Source organism: Diceros bicornis, chromosome 19 (assembly GCF_020826845.1).
Source record: "Diceros bicornis minor isolate mBicDic1 chromosome 19, mDicBic1.mat.cur, whole genome shotgun sequence".
Taxonomy (NCBI): Eukaryota; Metazoa; Chordata; class Mammalia; order Perissodactyla; family Rhinocerotidae; genus Diceros; species Diceros bicornis.
Window position 1 is genome coordinate 26,154,261 of NC_080758.1, and position 23,090 is coordinate 26,177,350.

The following is a 23,090-nucleotide window of genomic DNA, read 5'->3' on the forward strand; positions in this document are numbered from 1 at the left end:
AGTAGATAGTTGTATGTCATAGTTGCACACCCTTCTAGTTGCTCTATGTGGGACGCAGCCTCAGCATGGCCAGAGAAGCGGTGAGTCAGTGCGCGCCCAGGATCCGAACCCGGGCCGCCAGTAGTGGAGTGTGCGCACTTAACCGCTAAGCCACGCGGCCAGCCCAAGAATACTAAAATTCATATGGGGCAACAAAAGACCCCGAATAGCTAAAGCAATCCTAAGAGAAAAGAACAAAGCTGGAGGCATCACAATCCCTGACTTCAAAACATACTACAAAGCAATAGTAATCAAAACAGCATGGTACTGGTACAAAAACAGACACAGATCAATGCAACAGAATTGAAAGCCCAGAAATAAAACCACACATGTACGGACAGCTAATTTTCGACAAAGGAGCTAAGAACATACAATGGAGAAAGGAAAGTCTCTTCAATAAACGGCGTTGGGAAAACTGGATAGCCACATGCAAAAGAATGAAAGTGGACCATCTCTTATCGCCACTCACAAAAATTAACTCAAAATGGATCAAAGACCTGAAGGTGAGACCTGAAACTATAAAACTCATAGAAGAAAATATAGGCAACACACTATTTGACATTGGTCATAAAGGAATCTTTTCGGATGCCATGCCTACTCAGACTAGGGAAACTAAAGAAAAAATAAGCAATCTGACTTCATCAGATTAAAGAGCTTCTACAAGACAAATGAAACCAGGATCAAAATGAATAGACAACCCACCAGCTGGGAAAAAATATTTGCAAAACATATATCTGACAAGGGGTTAATCTCCGTAAAATATAAAGAACTCACACAACTTAACAACAAAAAAATAAACAACCCGATCAAAAAATGGGTAGAGGAAATGAACAGACACTTCTCCAAAGAAGATATACAGATGGCCGATAGGCATATGAAAACATGTTCAACAACACTAATCATCAGGGAAATGCAAACCAAAACACTAAGGTATCACCTCACACTCGTTAGAATGGCTATAATCACCAAGACAAAAAACAACCAATGTGGGAGAGGTGGTGGAGAAACGGGAACCCTCATACACAGCTGGTGGGAATGCAAACTGGTGCAGCTTCTATGGAAAACAGTATGGAGATTCCTCAAAAAATTAAAAACAGAAATACCCTATGATCCAGCTATCCCACTACTGGGTATCTATCCAAGGATGAACCTGTAATCAACACTCCAAAGAGGCTTATATACCCCTATGTTCATTGCAGCATTATTCACCATAGCCAAGAAGTGGAAGCAACCCAAGTGTCCCTCGACTGTTGATTGGATCAAGAAGATGTGGTATATATACACAATGGAACACTACTCAGCCATAAAAAAAGAAAAAATCGTCCCATTTGCAACAACATGGATGGACCTGGAGGGTACTATGTCAAGTGAAATAAGCCAGAAAGAGAAAGACAAACACCGTATGATCTCACTCATATGTGGAATATAAACCAACACACGGACAGAGAAAACTGTATTGTGGTTAGCAGGGGCAATGGGGGTGCGGGGTGGGCACAAGGGGTGAAGGGAGACATGTATATGGTGACTGACAAACAAATTTGTACAACCAAAATTTCACAATGTTATAAACTATTAAGACATCAATAAAAAAAAGAAAAAAAATTACCTTGAGGAATGGAATCACAAAAGGACGAAGAGGAAAGTTTGTAGCCTCTTGGAGTTTGCAATGGAATTCTTCAATTGTTACTGTTGAGTTCTGAAAAGATAAATAACATTGTTCGACTTCTAGTCCTCTGATATAAGTCTGATAGTGCTGAACCCTTTTAAATCATAAGTAAAAGGATAATTCCAAGAGCACTACCGTGAACTCAGATACCTCTCAAAGGTTAACCAAATTGTTTCCTTTAAGTAAGAAATTTGTCTCCTTGATTTTCTTTTCTCTTCTACCCCAAATCTAAATTCTCCTCTGTGCTCAGCAGCCTGGGCTGTAGAACAGAGCAATGCCCTCCTCACTACCCGTGAATGGAGGCAACTCAGGTCTCCTGTACTGAAGGGTTCATCGCGAGCTGCCTCAGGCACAGGAAACCAAGTTTACGGTGTTTCCAGTTGAACAGATCCCAAATCAGCCCAGGACATAACTTGAAGACTCAACAACTCAGAGCCTCATTTCTTCAGAGGTTCATTTCTTCAGAGGTTCTGCCTACCTCCTAGCATCAGTTCCCCAAATCTTCTAAATCAGAAGTTAAAACAAAAACAAAACCAAAACAAAACCCAATAGGTGCCTTCTACCTTCAAGTGGTTGTTTGCACATCAGAGCACCTCCAAATAAGCAGACTCTCATTGGTAGGATTTTAGTATTTCCAGGAAAGTTATATGCACTTCCCCTGTATTTTTTTCAAAAGTCTGGCTTTAAACTAAGATTCTCAGCCCCTTTGTTAAGAGCAATGGTACAAAAACAAAATTTTCTTCAAAGTTCACAAAATATGTTTATTTCAATTCCCTAAAACATAGTATAAAAATGAGTTAAAAAATAAAACAAAACTGGGCATTAATCTGAATTATAGCTCCCCTGAAAGAACAATACCACTTTTAGCAATTTATTTTTATAAAATCATCAAGTGTTCAAAGATGTAACGTGTATCCTACAAATTATTCATCAGCACAACACTGCTTCTTAATAAGAAATGAAGAGCATGTAGGTCCACCAACAGGAAACTGCATTAAAAACTATGATACAGTCATAAATCAGAACACCTAAGGAGGGGCAGATTTGTATGCATTAATGAAGAAAAATGTCTGTAATATACTGTTAAGTGAAAAACCAGAAACAGAATAGTATGTTTTCCAACAATCCACTTATGAAAATGACACACATTTATATAGTATTTTAAGCGTCTGGAAGGACAATTACAACAGCAGTTATTCCTGGATGTGAAATTATGTTGGATTTTCCAAATATATTAATATTCATTAAAAATTAAAACATTTCTCTTTAGGGAAAAAGAGTATATCAAATTTAACCATGTTAAATGAAAATTCACAGTTTATCTCATTTCAGACAAAAAATCCTTTTAACTTTAACTGAATACTTGTTTTAAGTACGTGACAGTTGCAAAACACAACCAAAGGTACTGGTAATCAGGAATAAACATTAAACGTAAAAATGTAAAAAGAATGATCTTCTTTCCCTACTACAATGAATGTAATCAGGCATCACAAAGTAAACACAAGTAGAGTAAATCAATGGAAAGATTATACGAATGACTTTTAAGTTTTCTTGTGGATAGACAAAGGAGGGAAAGGACGGACTGTGTGGCACAGAGAAATCGACCACAGAAACTGACTTGGGTCTATATACACTGTAGATGCAGGGCAATCCTCTATCTGAGAGGGATGATAAGCTGCTGCTCTGTTATCCTTCCCTCTCATTCAATTATTTAATAAATAAGAGCATAGTTTTTTTTTTTCCTAAGAACTCTAGGAAGTTGTTGAGTCTAGTGGGAAAACAGACAAGTCAGCTATTCATTACAGTATAATTGAAGTACACATGTGCAGGACACTACTGGCACACAGAGAAGACATGTTTGAATCAGACTTAGGAAGACAAGGAAGGCTTTACATAAGTGTCATCTAGAGAAGTCCAAGTGCAGCCTTGGGAAAGATGCTTCTGACAGAAGAACGTGAAAAGGCAAAAGGTTATGGGATCTGGTCTCTGGATCGCAAGGGTAACATCTATAGTGGTCTTAGAAGACAACAGGTACAGATATGGGACTAAATTTTTTTTATCTTTTAAAATTTTCATATAATTATAAGAAGTTGCAAAAATAGTACAGATAGGTTCCCACGTATCCTGCACCCAGGTTCCCCCAATGGTTACATTTTATATAACTGCAGTGCAATACCAAAACTAGGGAACCAGCACTGGTCAGACGTGTATATAGTTCTCAGCCATTTTATCGCATGTGTATATTCACGTCATCACCAATGCAATCAAGATACAGAAGTGTAGAAACCTTACCCACTCCGGTTCATAATATAATTTTCTTAAATATTTCTTTTAGATACTGACAACCATATCAGACATGTTATAATTTTTTGCTTCAACCACCAAACTTAATTTAGAAAACTCAAAAGGAGAAGAAAAGTCTATTGCATTTACTTCTATTTTTACTCTTTGCATTTTTCTTTCATCTATTCTGATATTTCAAGATTCTTTATCATTTTCCTTCTGTTTCAGGAACTTCCTTTATAATTTTTATTTATTTATTTATTTATTCATTCATTCATTCATTCATTCATTCATTCATTCCCCAAAGCCCCAGTAGATAGTTGTATGTCATAGTTGCACATCCTTCTAGTTGCTGTATGTGGGACACGGCCTCAGGCCGGAGAAGCGGTGCGTCGGTGCGCGCCGGATCCGAACCTGGGCCGCCAGTAGCGGAGCGCGTGCGCTTAACCACTAAGCCCTGGGGCCGGCCCCAGGAACTTTCTTTAGCCATTCTTTTAGAGTAGGTCTGCCAGAAACAAATTCTCTTAGTTTAATTTCGCCTGAGAATATTTTGATCCCTCCACCTTTCATTCCAGAAGGATATTTTCAACAGATATAAGATTCTAGGTTGATAGTTCTTTTCTTTCAGCTCTTGAAAAATGTACCCCTTCCTTCTGGCCTCTGCGGTTACTGATGAGAAATCCACTGTCACTGGAATTTTTTCCTTATAGGTAAGATGTTTCTCGCTGATTTCAAGATTTTCTGTCTTTCTGCGGTATCTTGTTTGAGGCCTGCTCAGCTTTTTTGAATCTGCAGGTTTAGGGTTTTTATCAAATTTGGGAAAATTTCAGCCATGATTTCAGCTCCACATTCTTTGTCCTCTCCTACTGTGACTCAGATCTTTTGTTATACTCATTCAAGTTCCTGAGGTTCTGTTCATTTTTTTTTTTTGGTCATTTTCTCTGTTGTTCAAATTAGGTAGTTTTTGCTATTGTTCTAGCTTCTGTTGTTCACTGATTTTTTTCCTCTGTCCTCTCCATTCTACCTGTGAGTCCATCAGTGAGTTTTCAATTTTTTTATATTTTTCAGTTCTAAAATTTCTATTTAGTTCTTCTTTATATCTTCTATTTCTTCGAGGAGTCTTTGTATTTTTTCATTTGTGTTGATAATTGCTCACTGAAGCATTTTTGTGATGGCTGCTTTAAAATGCTTGTCAGATAATCCCAACATTTGTGTCAGTTTAGCTGATGTTTCTTGGTTATCTCTTCTCATTCCCGTTGAGGTGGTCCTGGTTCCTGATATGACAAGTGATTTTCTATTGTATCTTGGACATTTAGAGTTCTCTGTTGTAAGACACTAGATCTTATCTCCGTTTTCTATTTTTGAGGCCTCCTCTGACACTGCACCATTGGGACAAGGAGAATCCTCGATGCTGTCAGAATCCTTGATCCTAAGTTCTCCACCCAACCTCTGTTGATTTGGAGAGGTGAGGAGGGAGGGGCTCATTACTGTTGGGAAGTGGTGGAAGTTTGGGTTCCTCAGTGGGCCTCTGATAAGAGGGGGAAGGGTGCCCATTATTGCAGTTTTTTCTGAGGTGTTTGGCTGCAATAGGGTGGTTATTGTCTAAGCATTTTTTATCTTGCTTGTTTGCTCCTTTCCTGGTCCTCTGCATAGAAATAGGCTTTTTTTTCTTGGTCTGTGCTCATGAGTGTTTCCAGGTTACTAGTTTCTCCAGACCACAATCCGGGATATATGATGAAAACATAAAACCTAGGGAACTCACTGCTCTGTACTTCCTTGGGTCCCAAGGTCACTGGCCAATCCACCTTCTTTGCTCCATCTTTTAGAGTCTTCTTATTTTTATTTTATATATAACGTCCATGGTTTTTTGCTCTATTTGTCAGGAGGAATAGGAAGAGGCATGCCTTTCTGTTCTACCTCTGAACCACACCTGATCTTTAATGACTACATCATATTCCATTAAACTGATGTATTGTAACTTACTGAAGCTTTTCTAGAACATATAGCTGGTTTCATTTTTTTTGGCATTATAAATAATGTAAACTGATTATCTTGGTGTACACTGTTTATTATTTTCTTCGGATGAATTTCAAGGAGAAATTGGTGAGTCAAAGGAACTGCCTAGTGTAAGGTACCTGAAACACTGCCAAACTACCCTCCCAAATGTGTATTCTCCAAATACTCCACCCAAATAAGTGGGTGGAGTACAAAGCATTTCCCTTTACCTTGCAGTGGAAATTGGCCAGGCTTGCTCCCTGGTATAGTTAGGGACTACCAGCACTTTATCTCCTATATACCAGAAACACGGAATGCACATAGGGGAACTAAACTCCAACTACCTAACTGTGTGGCCCTTTCTGAGTTGGCTAACAATGTCTCCTCCATATGGAAGGACTGTTCCACTTATATATGCCCACCAAAATCTTAACCATCCTTTTCATAAGTAGAAGACTAATTAAGGCTTTCTTGAAAGAGAAATATAACAATCTAAAGATGTTCATTCTCCTCCAAATTAGACAAAGTTTTCAAGAAGATGGTAGCAAAACCCAAAGAAAAAGAAAAAAGAACTGAGTGGTAAGTTCAAATGCAACACACACAAGACAATCATTTTATCTGTGAATAAGAGCAGTTTTATTTCTCTCTCTCCAACCCTTATATCTTATTTGCTAGGCTAGAATGGTCAGGATTACATTGCATAGAAGAAACATGTTTTTTTTTGTTTTGTTTTTTAGTGAGGAAGATTGGCCCTAAACTACCATCTGTGCCAATCTTCCTCTATTTTATTTTTCTTGTATGTGGGACGCTGCCACAGCATGGCTTAGAGCAGTGTGTAGGTCCACACCGGGGATCTGAACGCGCGAACCCTGGGCCACCGAAGTGGAGCACACGAACTTAACCACTATGCCACTGGGTTGGCCCTCAGAATCATCTTTATCTGGCTCCTAATATTAGAGAGAGCTTTCAAAATTTCACCATTAAGTATGAGGCTTGCTATAGGTTTTGTTTAACATGTATATGTAACTGTCATCAGATTAAGGAAGTTACTGCTATAACTGGTTTCCTAAGTTTTTTTTTTTTAAATAATGAATGAGTGTTAAACTTAACAAACACTTTTTTCTGTATCTTTTCCAAATATATTTACAGTTTCAACACCAATTGCTATAGACTGAATGTTTGTAACCCCTCAAAATTCAGATGTTGAAAACTAATCCCCAATATGTTGGTATTTGGAGGTGGGGTCTTTGGGAGGTGATTAGGTCATGAGGGCAGAGCCCTTATGAATGGCATTAGTGCCCTTATAAATGGCATTAATGCCCTTATAAAAATGAGACCCCAGAGAGCTCCCTTGCCCCTTTTGCCCTGTGAGGACACAGTGAGAAGATGACCATCTATGAACCAGGAAGTGGGCTCTCACCAGGCACTGAATCTGCCGGCACCTTGATCTTGGACTTACTAGCCCCTAGAGTTGCGAGATAAATGTTTCTTGTTTATAAGCCACCCAATCTATGGTATCTGTTATAACAGCCCGAATGGACTAAGATACTGATCTTAATGAAAATCCCAGTACGTGAGAGTATAAATTAGTATAACACTTGGGAAAACCATCTGGCCTTATATACTAAATTTGTACGCATGCATACCCTATGAAATCCCAATTCCATTGTTTGGTGCAGTGCTTGCACACATGTATCATGTGTAAGAATGCTCACAGCAACATTATTTGTAATGGCCTCTGTACAGAAAAGAGTTAACATAGCAGGTCTAAAACTGTTAACCTTAGAAAAGCTGGCTTGCAAGGCTGGACCATTGGCTGGCGTTTAGGAACTCGGCTGATGAACAGTTTCCTGATATAAAACAGTTTTGCTGATATAAAACTTTCCCTAACCAAAAAGGTGGAAACACACCTCAAGTGTTCATCAACGGATGGATAGATAAGCAAAATATTCGTCATAAAAAGGTAGAAAATTCTGACACATGCTACAACATGGATGAACCTTGAGTATATTATGCTAAGTGAAATATGCCAGCCACAAAAAGACAAATACTGTATGACTCCACTTACATGACGTAACTAGAGTAGTCAAGTAGAATGATGGTTGACAGAAGCTGAGGGCAGAAGGGAATGGGGAATTATTCTTTAATGGTACAGAGTTTCAGTTTTGCAAGACGAACAGAGTTCTGGAGGTGGATAGTGGTGATAGTTGCACAACGGATATACTTAATACCATTGAATCAAACACTTAACAGTAAATTTTATGTTATGTGTATTTTAACACCTGCTAATGATGTCATAATAAAAACGACTGGAAGAAAAAGAAAAGTTAACCCAAGCATGGCCTTTTAAGAGACGATGGGCTACATCTACATATACTTTTTTCATAGCTAGGAAAAGATTTTTTTTTTTTGGCAAATAAAGTTTGTCATTTTTTTCTTTTACTCTTGAAACTATCTTTAAGCTTAGACTCAAAGTAATTTGGTGATGGAATTTGCACAACATTCTGCATTCTGATGTCTGCTTTGCTTCTAATTATGTTCCAACTCATTTTGACATTTAAAGACAATTTTATTAGTCTAGATCCAGTAAGACTTTTCCATAGTAGTGTAAAATTGGACCAATAAATACTTTTTTCCAAAACAAAAACAAAACATCTTTCCCTAACTGATGAGGGTGGCTCACTGTGTCTAGACTGTTTTTGCAAACAAGATGGTTTATGCTGAACATTAGTTTTCCTTCTGGGAGTCTGGAATTTTGGTAGGTGCTAGGCAAAGAGTGCCCATGTGCCCAGACGCCAGTAAAATCCTTGGGCATTCACTGGGTCTCTAATAGGCTTCCGTGCTGCATTTTCATTGCTGGGGGAAGAGTGAGCTCTGTGTGATCTAGTCATGTATCCTTATTATGCCTCTGTAATAAATCTTAGTTGTGAGCACAACTATACGCCAAGTCCTGTGAATTCTTCTAGCGAATCTCAGAATGTGGGGGTGGTGTTGGGCCCCCAACTCTGCCTCAAAATGCAAACAACTCAAATGTCCATCAGAAGCAAAAAGTATAAATTGTGGTACATTCCTACAATTAAACACCATATAGCAATGAAAATGAATAACCTACAGCTACACAAAACAAGGACTGAATCTCAAACGATGCAAAAGTCATTTATTGTACATTGCCTTGCACAAAAGTTGTTTCGTCCACACTAGACTGAAAAATCTATTAAATTTATGTGGGTTACACCTATCAATAATGACCATATCAGAAATTAAAACTTAGAATTTGAAAAATATTTATTATTAATCCCTTTCCAAGTAACTATATTTTCCCAAAAAACGTAGTAAGAAGAATGGCAGTGGTGTTACAGTTTTGCAAATCTCTTTGATATCTAGCTTAATAAAAGACAAGTGGGTTCTCCTATCAGCTTCTGCATTTAATCTGTTGCACCATCCTATATCACTCGGCCTCTAGAAAATTCCACTGTACACTCATGAGAAAATAAGAGTGAAAAGGTAAGTAACATCTTAGTATTATTATGAAAATACTTTTGACCTCCTAGACTTCCTGAAAGGGTCTGGGGGAATCCCAGGGGTCCCTGATTACACTTTGAGGACGGCAACGTTAAGGTTTAGTACTGTGATTCGTCTTTCTCTCGTATAGAGGCTAACACACAGGAGCATGGGGTGCTTTTACAGGAGGTAAATCTTGAAGAATTTGATTGACAAACATTGGGAACTGGCAGTACTTCCCTTATATATACTGCGAGTCAAACCCCACCTAGCTGTCAATGTCAGAAAATCACTCCCTTATACCACAGGTGTCACCACGCTCAGTATAGAAAGAAAAATTATGTGTACCTTCAAAATTCTAAAGAAACTGTATTTGCATGAGGAGCTGAAGAATGTAATCCCTTTGATACTATTTACTTAGACCATGAAACTTATAATTTTACAAATTATTATTTTGAAAATTAAACTTGCTGCTTTTCTTTCCTCTCTGGTTTGGAAACAATGCATGACACACTGAATATATTAAGTAACAAAACCTTGCATTAACGTGGTTGAACCTCAGTGGCCTGCTGAAACTCAATTTTAAGACAAATTCAAAGCTGCTTATTGGAATTAAATCAACACTATAAGAAACAATAAGGTAAACATTATAGTTTCGTTTCTTTGATAAACATTGTTATCCACAATTGAAATCCACAATTCAACAGTTTTATACAAGTTACATAACTAATCTAGTGTGCAGATTTTGCCACATTGCTATAGGTTTGGGAATGAGCAGAAAGATGTACAACTTCTCTGCTGCTGGCTTCGGTTCTAAGACACATACTCAGGCAGTTGTCAACAGCGATGCTGTACTTACCACCAGTGCTAGAACAAGAGTCCGCACCTTCTCCCCAATCTCAGGTGAGATGTCATTGCCAAACTGTTGCAGAGTGGTGAGGAAGCGTTTCAACTTGCTGAGCTGCCGAGCACCACAAGTGGCTGGCAATTGTTGATTTGTTAGTGCAGATGATGTGGAAGAGGCAGGACCATTGCTGAATCTCTGTGGTGGTGAGGGGGCACCGTTCAGGGTAGGGGGAGAATGGTTGATGCCATTGCTTACTAAAAGAAAGCCAAAACGAAAGACTCAGTTTAAGTGCAAAACACAAGGATCTTTGTTAATTTCTTCTGGTTTGCATTCTCCTTCATTTTTTTTATTTTTTGTGAGGAAGATCAGCCCTGAGCTAACATCCACGCTAATCCTCCTCTTTTTTTGCTGAGGAGGACCAGCTCTGAGCTAACATCTATTGCCAATCCTCCTCCTTTTTTTGTCCCCAAAGCCCCAGTAGATAGTTGTATGTCATAGTTGCACATCCTTCTAGTTGCTGTATGTGGGACGCGGCCTCAGCATGGCCGGAGAAGCGGTGCGTCGGTGTGCGCCTGGGATCCGAACCTGGGCCACCAGTAGCGGAGCACATGCACTTAACCGCTAAGCCACGGGGCCGGCCCTCTCCTTCATTTATTCATTTGAATTTTGTAAAGCACATGTTAAAAGACTACACAAGGGACCGGCCCCATGGTGTAGTGATTGAGTTTGGGGCACTCCACTTTGGTGCCCCGGGTTTCCAGGTTCGGATCCCAGGCGTGGACCTACACCACTCGTCAGCCACGCCATGGCGGCAACCCACATACAAAATAGAGGAAGACTGGCAAAGATGTTGGCTGAGGGCTAATGTTCCTCAAGCAAAAAAAAAGAGGAAGATCGGCAACAGATATTAGCTCAGCGTGAATCTTCCTCAGCAAAAATAAATAAATAAAAAGAGTACACAAGACGCTGTTTCTGTCCTCAATGAGATTGCTATATAGTTAGACTGTCAGAACAAAAAATGACAACAGAATAACATAGAAGCGTTAAAAAGGAAGGTACAGAGTACTATAAGAGCACAGAGAAGGGAAATCTAACTCTGCTTGTGCCATGGGCAGGGGTAGGTAGCTTTAAGACTTCCTGCAACAGGTAATGCATGAAATGAGCCTGGGAGAATAAGTATTTCCAACGACTGGACATTCATGCCCATCTTTTATGTCACATCTCCTTCCCAATCTTAGGGTCCCAAAGAAGTTACGCAGTCAATTAGAATGTAGCATGTGGATAAGACAACCAGAAAACAGAAAGTTATGTTAATGGAAGAAATGTTTTTTCTAGGCTATAGGTTTAATGACCTATTCCTGAAATAAGATACATATCTCTTTGACCATTCAGAATATTCATATCCATCAGAATCAGTTTCTCTCTGCCCTGACAGTGTTAGATTAATACTGCCAAATTCTTCGTCATTCAATAAAGCATTTTTTAGACACCATACAGGATACTCCCATTCTAGATTTCTGATCAAATTATAATACATGTGATTAATTACAGTTTTCCTATTTTCCCATTGTTCTTAGTGATTTCTTGCTTGTTTTAATTTGGAACACAACCCTAGAGCTAAGTTCTTGGCAGCATTAAGAAAAAATCTCCTTCTTTACTGAACAGTGAAATAAAATTACCTAGCGCCTAAGTGTCAATAGATTTTCACTTAATCATACCCCGGCTTGAAAATCCAAGAAGGTAAAACTGTTGTCTAAAAACATAAGAAACAATTTAAGCCAAGACTTAAGCCAAATTTAAAGAGCCCAATCATCTAATCTTTACCTAACTTAGAAAATTATATTTACTTATATTTTGCTTAATGCCAACTCATTAATCACGAAAAATCTTCCACTTCCCTTCTTCTTCCTCCAAGTCAGTCATAGTTGGTCCACCATCACTACTCTTACTTCTTGACTGACCCTTATTCAAATTTGATCTGGCAAACTCTTCTTCATCCTATATAGCTCAGAAATCACCTGAAGCATATATCACCTGAAGCATATTAAGAAGCATTCTTTGACAGACTCTGCTGCTCCACGTTAAGGTAAACCTAGTAGATTTAATGACTCTTCCCTGGGCTGCCTATAGATACTTCCACTATGTTACTTTACATATATCATAAAGTATGTTACATTTGTTCCATATGTATGTAACATTATGTTCCACTATGTTACTTAGCAAATTATATTTACTTCTTTCTGTACTTGCACTGCCTTAATAGGTTGTGCACTTCTTGATGAACACTAACTTACAAATCTGTGTATACCATAATTAACTAAGTTTTGTAAACTGTGTATACTGTATATACGTTGGCTTTGTTCATTAGCCAGCAAAGTATAAGTGTTCCGGAAAATGCCGCCAAATGATTCACTGCATAAAAGACTAACAGGCTGAGTAAAAGAGGGTGAATTCTCTTCTGTGTCTTCCATTAAAAAAGATCACTGGAGCTACTAGAAAGGAAAGCTCAACACACAGCATCAGCAATCCAGAAAATGAGTGGCAATGGTCTGCCATTTCTTTGTGTTCACAGAAGGGTCAACTGCCATTGGAGGGCTGGCCTCTTTGAAGCAAGCCATGAAAATAATACATTCCTGTGCTTTCAGCCACCCTGACACTCAGACAGGCTTTTTCACAGTCTCTTCAGTGAAAGCGTATCATCACCTTTTCCAAAATAAAACTTATCTACCCCCAACTAGTCAAATATGGAGGTAAAAAGGGCTGAATTTATATATACATATCCCTATTGTCTGTATCTTGAAATCTGAATGATAGTCTGGGTTTAAATGTTTCATTTCAAGACAGTACCTATATCTAAGGATGTATAACTTTGGGAGACGGAAAATAGAATTTAAGAAAAAGGATATCAAACTTCATTTCATTCACTTTGTCTCAGACTGCTGCAGTTGCCACTCACTCAATTTCAAATGTTTTGGGAAAATAATTAAACCTTCTACTAAAGCTGTACCTCTTAGACTCTCTTCTCTTGCCTTTTAAAATAATAAGCACATGGGGCCAGCCCGATGGCACAAGCAGTTAAGTGCGTGCGCTCTGCTGTGGTGGCCTGGGGTTTGCCGGTTCGGATCCCGGGCACGCACCGACGCACTGCTTGTCAGGCCATGCTGTGGCGGCGTCCTACATAAAGTGGAGGAAGATGGGCATGGATGTTAGCCTAGGGCCAGTCTTCCTCAGCAAAAAAAGAGGAGGATTGGCATCAGATGTTAGCTCAGGGCTGATCTTCTTCACACAAAAATAAATAAATAAATAAAATAATAAGCACAGAAAATATAAATGTTAGCAAAGATAGTGTGTAAGCTTGTATGATGGTGTTTAAATAAGGAAATGCATACAGCACCTAGCACAGTACTCTGACACACTGTGGGTACTCCAAAAGTAGCAAGTGTCTTCTGTTTTATGAGGCAAGAAATCTATAAAAGAGTCAATGTGAACGAAGGTAGCATGGGCATGGAGAGGCAGAAGAACTCAAATTAAAATCTAGACATATATATGTATGTATGAATATAAGTCTAGGTTTTAAATTGAGGGTTTTTTTGGTATATATGTAGAACTAAAATTGCTGAGTTATAGGGTAACAGATACCGTCAAACAATTTTCTCATACTCAGTGTATGAGCGTTCAGGTTGCTCCACACATGCTCACCAAAAGTTGATATTCTTTTTCATTTTGAACATTCTTATGGATGTATATGGTATTATATTGGGTTTAGTTTGCATTTCCTTGATGACTAGTAAAGTTGACCACCTTATTATATATTTATTGGTTCATATAATTTTTATGGACCTAATTGTGTTCCCCACAAATTCCTATGTTGAAGTTCTAACCAACGCCCCCACCCTGCAGACACTGTCCACAGCACTCAGTACCTCAGAATGTGACTATCTGGAGACAGGGCCTTTAAAAGTTAAATGAGGTCATATGGGTGGCCCCTAATCCAATAGGACTGCTGTCCTTATAAGACGAGGAAGGGACAACAGGGACGAGTATGCACAGAGGCAAAGACATGGGAGGATATAGCAAGAAGACAGCCATCTGCAAGCCAAGGAGAGAGGCCTCAAAAGAAACCAAACCTGCTGACACCTTGATCTTGGACTTCCATCCTCCAGAACGGTGAAGAAATGAATTTCTGTTGTTTAAGCTACCTAGTTTGTGGTATTTTGTTATGGCAGCCCTAGCAAACTAATACAATAATCATTGTCTTTTGTAAAGAGACTTACCATTTCAGTCCTGGAACACTTTTAGAAGAAGTTTGGTAATTTTATGAAACTACTTTGATCCCTATAAATTAATATAATAATTTAAATTCATTATTTTAGAGACAAAGAAATTAAAAGTTACCAGCCAAAGAGTACAAAAACAAAATATTTAGACCACTAAATTTCCAAAAGCCTAAATTAGCTCAGTACTATTCTCAGAGGGCAAAAGCAATGTATAAAAGTAAGAAATAACCAAATATACATACATACATATATGTGTGTGTGTGTGTATATATATATGTTTAAAATGTTGACTAATATATACAGAAGGCTTAACAGCAGTCAATCAGATCCAAATATCACTCTGAACCACAGATTCAAGTAATTAAGAGGTCTCACATGCTGTAGGAGTAAATGACACTGGCCTGGGTCCTCCGGGATTTATTGGTGGGAGGGGTGGCATGGTGGGAGGTGAGGATCTTGACTGTATCTTCACTTCCACAGGCGATCCAGGCATTGCTGGTACTCTTTTCTCAGGACCAACTGTAGAGAATCAAAGGAATGAAGGTCAGAGTTTTCCACAAGATAATAAAAATGTGACAATAATTTGAAATACCAATATATTTTCCTAGAGAATTGAGAAGTTAAGAAGATGCTTAGTTTAATAGGCTGAATGGTGGCACCCAAAAAGTTATTAATCCCTTGCACTGTGAATGTTTCCTTATTTGGAAAAAGGGTCTTTGAAGATGTAGTTAGGGATCTTGAGAGGAGATCATCCTAGATTATCTGGGTGGGCTCTAAAGACAATATGAATGATACCCTCATAAGACGAGCTGAAGAGACACGTACAGAGGGAAGACTACTTGAAGACAGGCAGAGTCACACAGAGAGAACACAATGTGACGATGGAGGCAGAGAATTGGAGTGATGCATCTACAGGCCAAGGAATGGCAAGGATTGTCAGCGACCACCAGAAGCTAGGAGGTATGGAATAGATTCTTCCTCTGAGGCCCCAAGAAGGAATCAACCCTGTTGACACCTTGATTTTAGTCTTCTGCCCTCCTGAATTATGAGAAAATATTGTTGTCTCAAGCCATCTAGTTTGTGAAATTTTGTTACAGCAGTCCCAGGAAACTAAAACAAGGAACAAGGTCAAGGGGTGACATGACCTGAAAGTTAACAGTGAGAACAGTGGCTGAGAAAGGAAGAAACCAGGTTATAAATTCAGCTTATCTCAACTGCATTCTTTCTTGACTTCTCTTTATAAATGTATCAAATTAATAGGGGAAAAAACCTAATGAGGGACCATCTAGACCAGTAGGTGTCAACTGCATGGCCTGGAAATAGAATCATAAGCAGTTGTGTATAAATTACTAGGAATGATGAAGTACTAATTTTTATACGTATCAACTAAGTAGGAAAAAAACAAAGGTAAATTCAACATCTTTGACACTGGGCACGTAAATGCTATTTATGATGTCTGGTGTCCAAAATGATGAAAAGTAGGGCTGATTCTACACTAAGCACACGCTACTTTACCCAGGGGGACAACTCATAAGTAGCTATTCGATAACACTAGACAGTAATGAATTCCAGAAAGAGAAATTTGATAGATTAAACTTAATGATGTTAGAATTGTGAGGCAATATGAATACGACTTGATACTGAGGAATAAGACTTGACAAAATTCTAATATCTTCAAAAAAGTTATTTTTCCCCATTAAAGGGAACTTGTTATATACTTAGTTACTAACAAGGCCAGGGCTACCGTAACCACCTTTAAATTGAGCTAGCTATGTTCCTCTCAGTTAAGTCCAAGCTTTTCACTTAAGTACCATGTATTTATCCTCCAATAACTGCTGAATTCAATTTAAAGTACAAGAAATGGACACCAAACGCTTAAATGAGAATGTTAAATCAAAGATTTCTGTGAGATCATAGCTATAAACACAATACATACAAGAGCATTCATGACGCTGGCAACAAGGCACATCTTCGCACATTCATGGGTACCTTCTAATGAGGAAAACATCCCCAAATATTATTTTTATGCTTCAGTTTGCAATGGCCACATTTGGAGAAGAGATATAATGAATACAGAAAGTCAATCAAGGAAGCAATGCCTCCAAGTTACAAATCCCCTGACAAAAATGTGCAGCTCTCTGAGAGCCATGTGGGCAACACTCTGTCAGCCCATCCCATCTCACTGTCCAGGACATTTTCTTTGTGAAATTGATGATAGTCCTGTCTGCTTAGCGGACTAATGAGCTGTTGCGTTTGCCTTTTTCTTCTTGATAGTAGTTTCTCAACGTCCTTCAGAGAACAGTTGACACGTTTCCAGCTCTTCCATCTGGGGCCCAGCTTTCTGGAGGGTGGGAGGAGAAGGGAAGGAAGGAAACTGACAGTTGTCTCGCACTGTTGTGTGTTATGTATAGTGCGCAACAACCTAGAGGGAGCCTTTCTTCAGACCACCTGTCTTTATGGTAAGGGCGCCAAAGGCCTGAGGAGGGCTTAGCAATGAGATGTGTTTTAACATTCAGCACTTGGCAGAATGAAATACTCAGAGCAGGCCAACTGTAGAACACTGAATTGTATACTAACTGAAAGCTTAGATACTGGGTAAAACCTAGCTTTCAGAGTACTGTTTACAGATTAAAACTACCCATCGCTGGGGCTGGCCCCGTGGCATAGCGGTTAAGTGCACGCGCTCTGCTGCTGGTGGCCCTGGGTTCGGAGACAGGGTGCGCACCCACGCACTGCTTGTCTGGCCATGCTGTGGCGGTGTCTCATATAAAGTGGAGGAAGATCCACACGGATGTTAGCTCAGGGCCAGTCTTCCTCAGCAAAAAAAGAGAAGGATTGGCAGATGTTAGCTCAGGGTTGATCTTCCTCACACACACACACACAAAAAAACTACCCATCGCTTGTGCATGCCACTACTCACAAATCTGCAACACTAGTGTTATTCCTCATGTTTCAATAACATTGTCTAGTAGAAAAAGCATGGGTATGGAGACTGAGGGATTTGGTGAATTCTTATTCTGTTGCTCACAACCTACATGAATTTTATCAAATCATTTCACCTTTCTGGGCCTCACTTTCTTTCTTTTTTTTTTTTTTTTAATTTTGGGCCTCACTTTCAACATATGTAAAATGAGAGATAATAAGACCTACCTGGCAGGAAAGATGTAAGGATCAGAGCAATGCCTAGATTAGTGCTAGGTTAAAGAAGGTTGTACTCAGTAAACAGTACTGATTAGAAACTAGGAAGCCTAGCGTCAAGTTCTGGATTTACCACTTAACTAGCCATGTGACCATGTCCAAGTTATATTTGTTTCCCATGGAAAATGAGTATACCATCAACAATTAATCTATCTAACCTCAGAGATATTGCATGGAACGATCCAAGAATTAACAGTCGCAAAAGCACCAAGTACAACGTAAGGTGGTATTTTTGTTGGAGGCTGGGTGGCATGAATGCACTTCATGGTATGAGAGATCTATCCAAGTGGTTTATAATCTGACAAATTCAGCAGATGCTCAGATGGCAGATAAGGGGTACACTCCAAAGTAGGCATTTTAACCCTCTGCTTGGTGGCTACGACATGCCTTTACGTCATCACTGATAGAGTGACTTCATTTCTCAATTTTTATGAAACTGATGTTCATGTTTTATATTCTAGCTGGATTCCTTGAAAGAACCAACCATAGCTTAAGCTCCTTTCAATTCCAGAGAACCTTAGATAAAGTTCAAGGAGAAGAAGTTCCTTTCTCTCAAGTGTGACTTGAGTCCATATACACGATTGCTCAGACTATCAAAGAGACATAAAGTCTTCATTCCTAGAAAGTCAAAACAACGTTTAGTTTTGTCATAAAGGTTCAACTCGACTCTAAACATGGATTCTAAGATTCAAAGGAACTATTTATTCACTCTATGAGTTTATGCTTTGGTTATTATGAGTATTTGGATATATACAGATTAAAAAAAAAAACTCGAACATATGACCACATGCATTTCCAAAATCACTGATGCTTCAACACCTCACCACATAAAGCCAAACCACTTGAGCTAAAGAAGAGGAGCAAACACGGAAAAGTACACCTAAATAATGATTTTACTTCTTCATTGTGCAATATGCTAAGGATGTCATGAAGATAGAAAACTGATGAAGGAGAGAACAAAGTAACAACAGTTCTCTGTGTGATAGCAGTGCTATTGTTTCTCCACACAGGCACTGGAAGAATCGAACATGAAACTAAAGAGCAGAACTATTCTGTAGCTCTAAGAGAAAGGAACAGCACTTAAACACAAACATCCCAGGCAAGAGCTACTTGAAAAGAAGCCTATGATAAATTGCCCACAAACGAGGGCATTTACAAATCACTAGAAACTGCTTTCTCTTTAAAGTTTTTAAAAATTACTTTGAGGCTGACAAAGGAACAATAAACAGAAGAGGTATAAATATGAGATTAAAAAAATGCAATTATGTGAGGGGAAGAGCTACTCAGAAACAACTGGAGAGAAGGGAAACTCCCTGGGCTGCAAGGAGGAAGTGTGTTTAGGTGAAAGAAGGTGAGCCTGATGTGAAGGATGCTCTATCACTTACTAGTTGTGTGACAATGGCTTTCCTCATCCACGCCCGGGGATAACACTCATAACACAAGGTTACTGTGGAGGGTACCATAATATATATAATAATGACTGGTACACAGTAGACACTCTTACATGTTTACTTGAATCAGATTAAAAATCAATTAGAATTAATCATTTTATTTGGCCATTCAGATGTTTATCTATGCTGAACTTTGGGTAGAAGAAGATATAGTCAAGTGCTCCAATTGTCATCATTGAGAAAAATGAGCTGAAAACAGATCTTTCAGATGTATAGTACAGGAATACTGATCATTCCAAACAGGTTGACCAACTGAAGCCATTACATCTGCTTCTTTAAAACAAATCAGGGGCTGGCCCTGTGGCTTAGCGGTTAAGTGTGCGCGCTCCGTTGCTGGCGGCCCGGGTTCAGATCCTGGGCGCGCACCGACGCGTCGCTTCTACCGCCATGCTGAGGCCGCGTCCCACGTACAGCGACTGGAAGGATGTGCAGCTATGGCATACAACTATCTACTGGGGCTTTGGGGGAAAAAATAAATAAATAAAATTATTAAAAAAAACAAATCAGACTAAGAAATAATTCGAAAGGTTTAAACAGAATTATCTTTGGGAGCCAAAACAAAGGTAGATGATTTTCTTTTTTATATGTATAAGCATACATTTCTATGGTTCAAAAATCAATATGATATAAAAAGAAATACTCCTTGCTCCTGTCCCTACATAACCCACATCATAGGTAATCATTTTAAAATGTTTATCCTTCCATTCTTTGTCTGTGTACAAATGAGCAAACATAAATTCTTATCCCACCTCTGTTTATACAAGGGTAGCATAATTATATTAAACTGAGCGTCCCCAATAATGGCCTCTCTGCAGCCACGCCTTCTGGACTGCTCAGGAAGTGGGGTCTGTTTCCCTATTTCCTGAATCTGGCCAGGTCCTCTGACTTGCTTTGGCAAATGTAATGTGATGGAAGTGACGGACTGCCAGATCTGAGCCCCTCTTGGAACCCTGACCCCACCATGAAAGCAAATCCAGTCTAGTTTGCTAGAGCGTGAGACCACAAGAAGCAGAGATGAGTTCTCCCAGCTAAGGCCAGCTGATCCCCAAACATGAAAGAGGCTAACCTAATGAGTCTGATCTGCAGCTAGCTGACTGCAGACATATGAATGAGTGAGCAAAACCAAGAGCAGAAGAACTGCCTGACTCACACTCCTAGCAAACAATAAAAAGCTTATTGTTTCAGACCACTAAGTTTGAGCATGGTTTGTTATACAGCAATAGACCAATAGGCAACGGATCTATAACACACACAAACTGTACTGTTCCTTGGTTTTTTGTTGTTCTTTTGTTTTGTTTCATAATTTCACAATATGTCCTGAAATTCTTAATTTCACAACCGTTTTTTTTGTTAACAGATGCATGATATTCCACTGTGTGGTGTACCATAGTTTATTTAAACAATTCCCTGTTGATGAATAATTGGATTGTTTCCAATCATTTGTGGATGAATTTTGAGGCTCTCATGCTACTGACTGTCCTGTATCCCATGCTACTGACTGTCCTGTATCTGCCAGGCTTTGGGAAAGAGATAAAAAAAGACAGGCTCCTGAGTTATGGAAAAGACAAATATATTGAAATGTGTACAAAAACACTAAAAAAAATAAAGAAGTAGAAACATTACTATGTATATAGGCCAGGGAAGTCTTTACAAACCATTAAGTAGTTAACTGGGGAAGCTAAACGGGCTTTCCAGGCAGCACATAAGGACAAAAGCATGAAGGATATAGTTTGAATATTGCTCCTACAGTTGGGATCAGAACCAAGGGAAAAATCAGGAAAAAGATTTCCTTGACCATAGTCTCTCTTTAACCATTGCCAAGGATAGGTAAACGTTCTGAACGTATAATTGTCAGATGAGAAGCATTTCCAAAGTTGGCAATTCTAATCTGCTAAAAATAGAGGAAAGAACATGAAAAGTACTTTTGTACTTACAGGCTTATAAGGCTGGCTAAACTGATTATGGGCATAGCACATGCTTATGGATACCCATTTCCCATCCTTGTAGCTCTGCCACTAACTTGACAACACATCCAACTTTCTAATAACATGCAGGTTTCATATGCAGAGACAGCCAGGAATAACTGTTTACAATGACAGATAATTTATCAAACAAAAAGTGAGGCATAAGGACATAAGAAATTACCAGAGGGGCCGGCCCCGTGGGTTGGCGGTTGGGTGCGCGCGCTCCGCTGCTGGCATCCCGGGTTCAGGTCCCGGGAGAGCACTGATGCACCACTTCTCTGGCCATGCAGAGGCCGCGTCCCAGCAACTAGAAGGATATGCAACTATGACGTACGGCTATCTACTGGGGCTTTGGGGAAAAAGGAGGAGGAGGATTGGCAATAGATGTTAGCTCAGAGCCAGTCTTCCTCAGCAAAAAGAGGAGGATTAGCATGGATGTTAGCTCAGGGCTGATCTTCCTCACAAAAAAAAAAAAAAAAATTACCAGAAAATATTTTACAAGGGACTTCGAAGACAGAGCTTAAGTAAAACAAAATTAACGCTGTACCATATATTAACAATAGGGATTGAAAAAACAAATTTTTCCATTCCACATTTAGAAATACATCAAGAAAATTAATTTATCTAATACATTCTTATAGCTCAGGGATCAGCAAACTTTTTCTGCACAGGGCAAGATAGTAAATATTTTTGGTACTGTGGGCCATACGGTCTCTGTCACAACTATTCTATTTTCCTGTTGTAGCACACTCTAGACAATAAACGAATGAGCTTGGCTGTGTTTCAATAAAACTTTATTTACAAAAATAGGCAGGGGGCCATAGTTTACTGATCCCTGCTATGGCTGATTTAAAAAATGGGCAAATTCAAATGACTAATTCTTAGCTTATTTCTATGCCTATAAAATCTATTTTATAGCATCCACTGAAGTGGTTCATCTGAATAACATTTTTATTTTCCTAAGACTGGATATAAAGAGACCTTTACTTACTGACCTTCAAGGAAAATAACACACAAAAAATTATTTGGAAACAGAAAAAATTATTTAAACACAGAATACTAACAACATGAAGTCAGAGCTGAGGAGTTGCAAAGACGAGGTTATCTGAGTCTTCCAAAAATCAGACAAACCTAAGAGAAGAACCACAAAGATGACTAGCATACCTGTGAAGGATCACTTGATTTATGATTATGCTAATTTCATCCCTAGTCATCACTCTTTTCTCTATCTTCTATCAGCGCCATCTGACTCCAGACAGAGAGATACCCAGAATATACAACTAACTCTAACACCTTGATAATAACAAACAACTCAAATTTAAGAATGAGCAAAAAATATTTAAAGAGACAATTCCCAAAAGAAGATATACAAATGGATGATAAGGACATAAAAAGATGCTTGACATACTAGTCCATCAAAGAAACACAAATTATAATACATCAGAGAAAAGGAACACAGTACTGATACATATATCCAACAACATGAATGAATGTTAAAAGCATTAGGCTAAGTGAAAGATGATAGACACACAATAAAACTACATACTGTATTATCCTATTTATATGAAACTTGAGACAAGACAAAATTATGGATAAAAAGCAGATCAGTGGCTGCCTGGGACTGATGGGAAGAAACTGACTAAGGGGCATGTTAAGGGGTACGATAAATCTTCTTACAGTGATGGAAATATCCTATATCTTGATTGTAATGGTGCTAACACAACTATATACAAAAGGTAAAACTCAAACTGTATACACAAAATGAGTGAATTTTATTATATATAAATTATACCACAATAAAGCTAAGAAAAAATTAGCAAACCAAATCCAGCAATGTATTTTTTTAAAAAATCACAATCAAGTTGAGTT

The 23,090-nt window shown here is 38.7% G+C and overlaps 1 protein-coding gene across 12 annotated transcripts in view; it reads right to left on the reverse strand.

Moving 5' to 3' along the window:
• The window catches only part of CBFA2T2 (CBFA2/RUNX1 partner transcriptional co-repressor 2), a 166,136-nt gene that overhangs the window by 33,688 nt on the left and 109,358 nt on the right, over positions 1–23,090 (reverse strand). For all 12 annotated transcript variants that reach the window (XR_009222916.1, XM_058562912.1, XM_058562913.1 and 9 more), the window contains 3 exons: positions 14,984–15,127; positions 10,344–10,585; positions 1,646–1,735 (listed from right to left, as the gene is read on the reverse strand). Coding sequence is in view for 11 of the 12 variants with exons in the window: in XM_058562903.1 (XP_058418886.1) it covers positions 1,646–1,735; positions 10,344–10,585; positions 14,984–15,127 (476 nt within the window). In the remaining variant the exon portion in view is untranslated. The remainder of the gene's footprint in view (positions 1–1,645; positions 1,736–10,343; positions 10,586–14,983; positions 15,128–23,090) is intronic.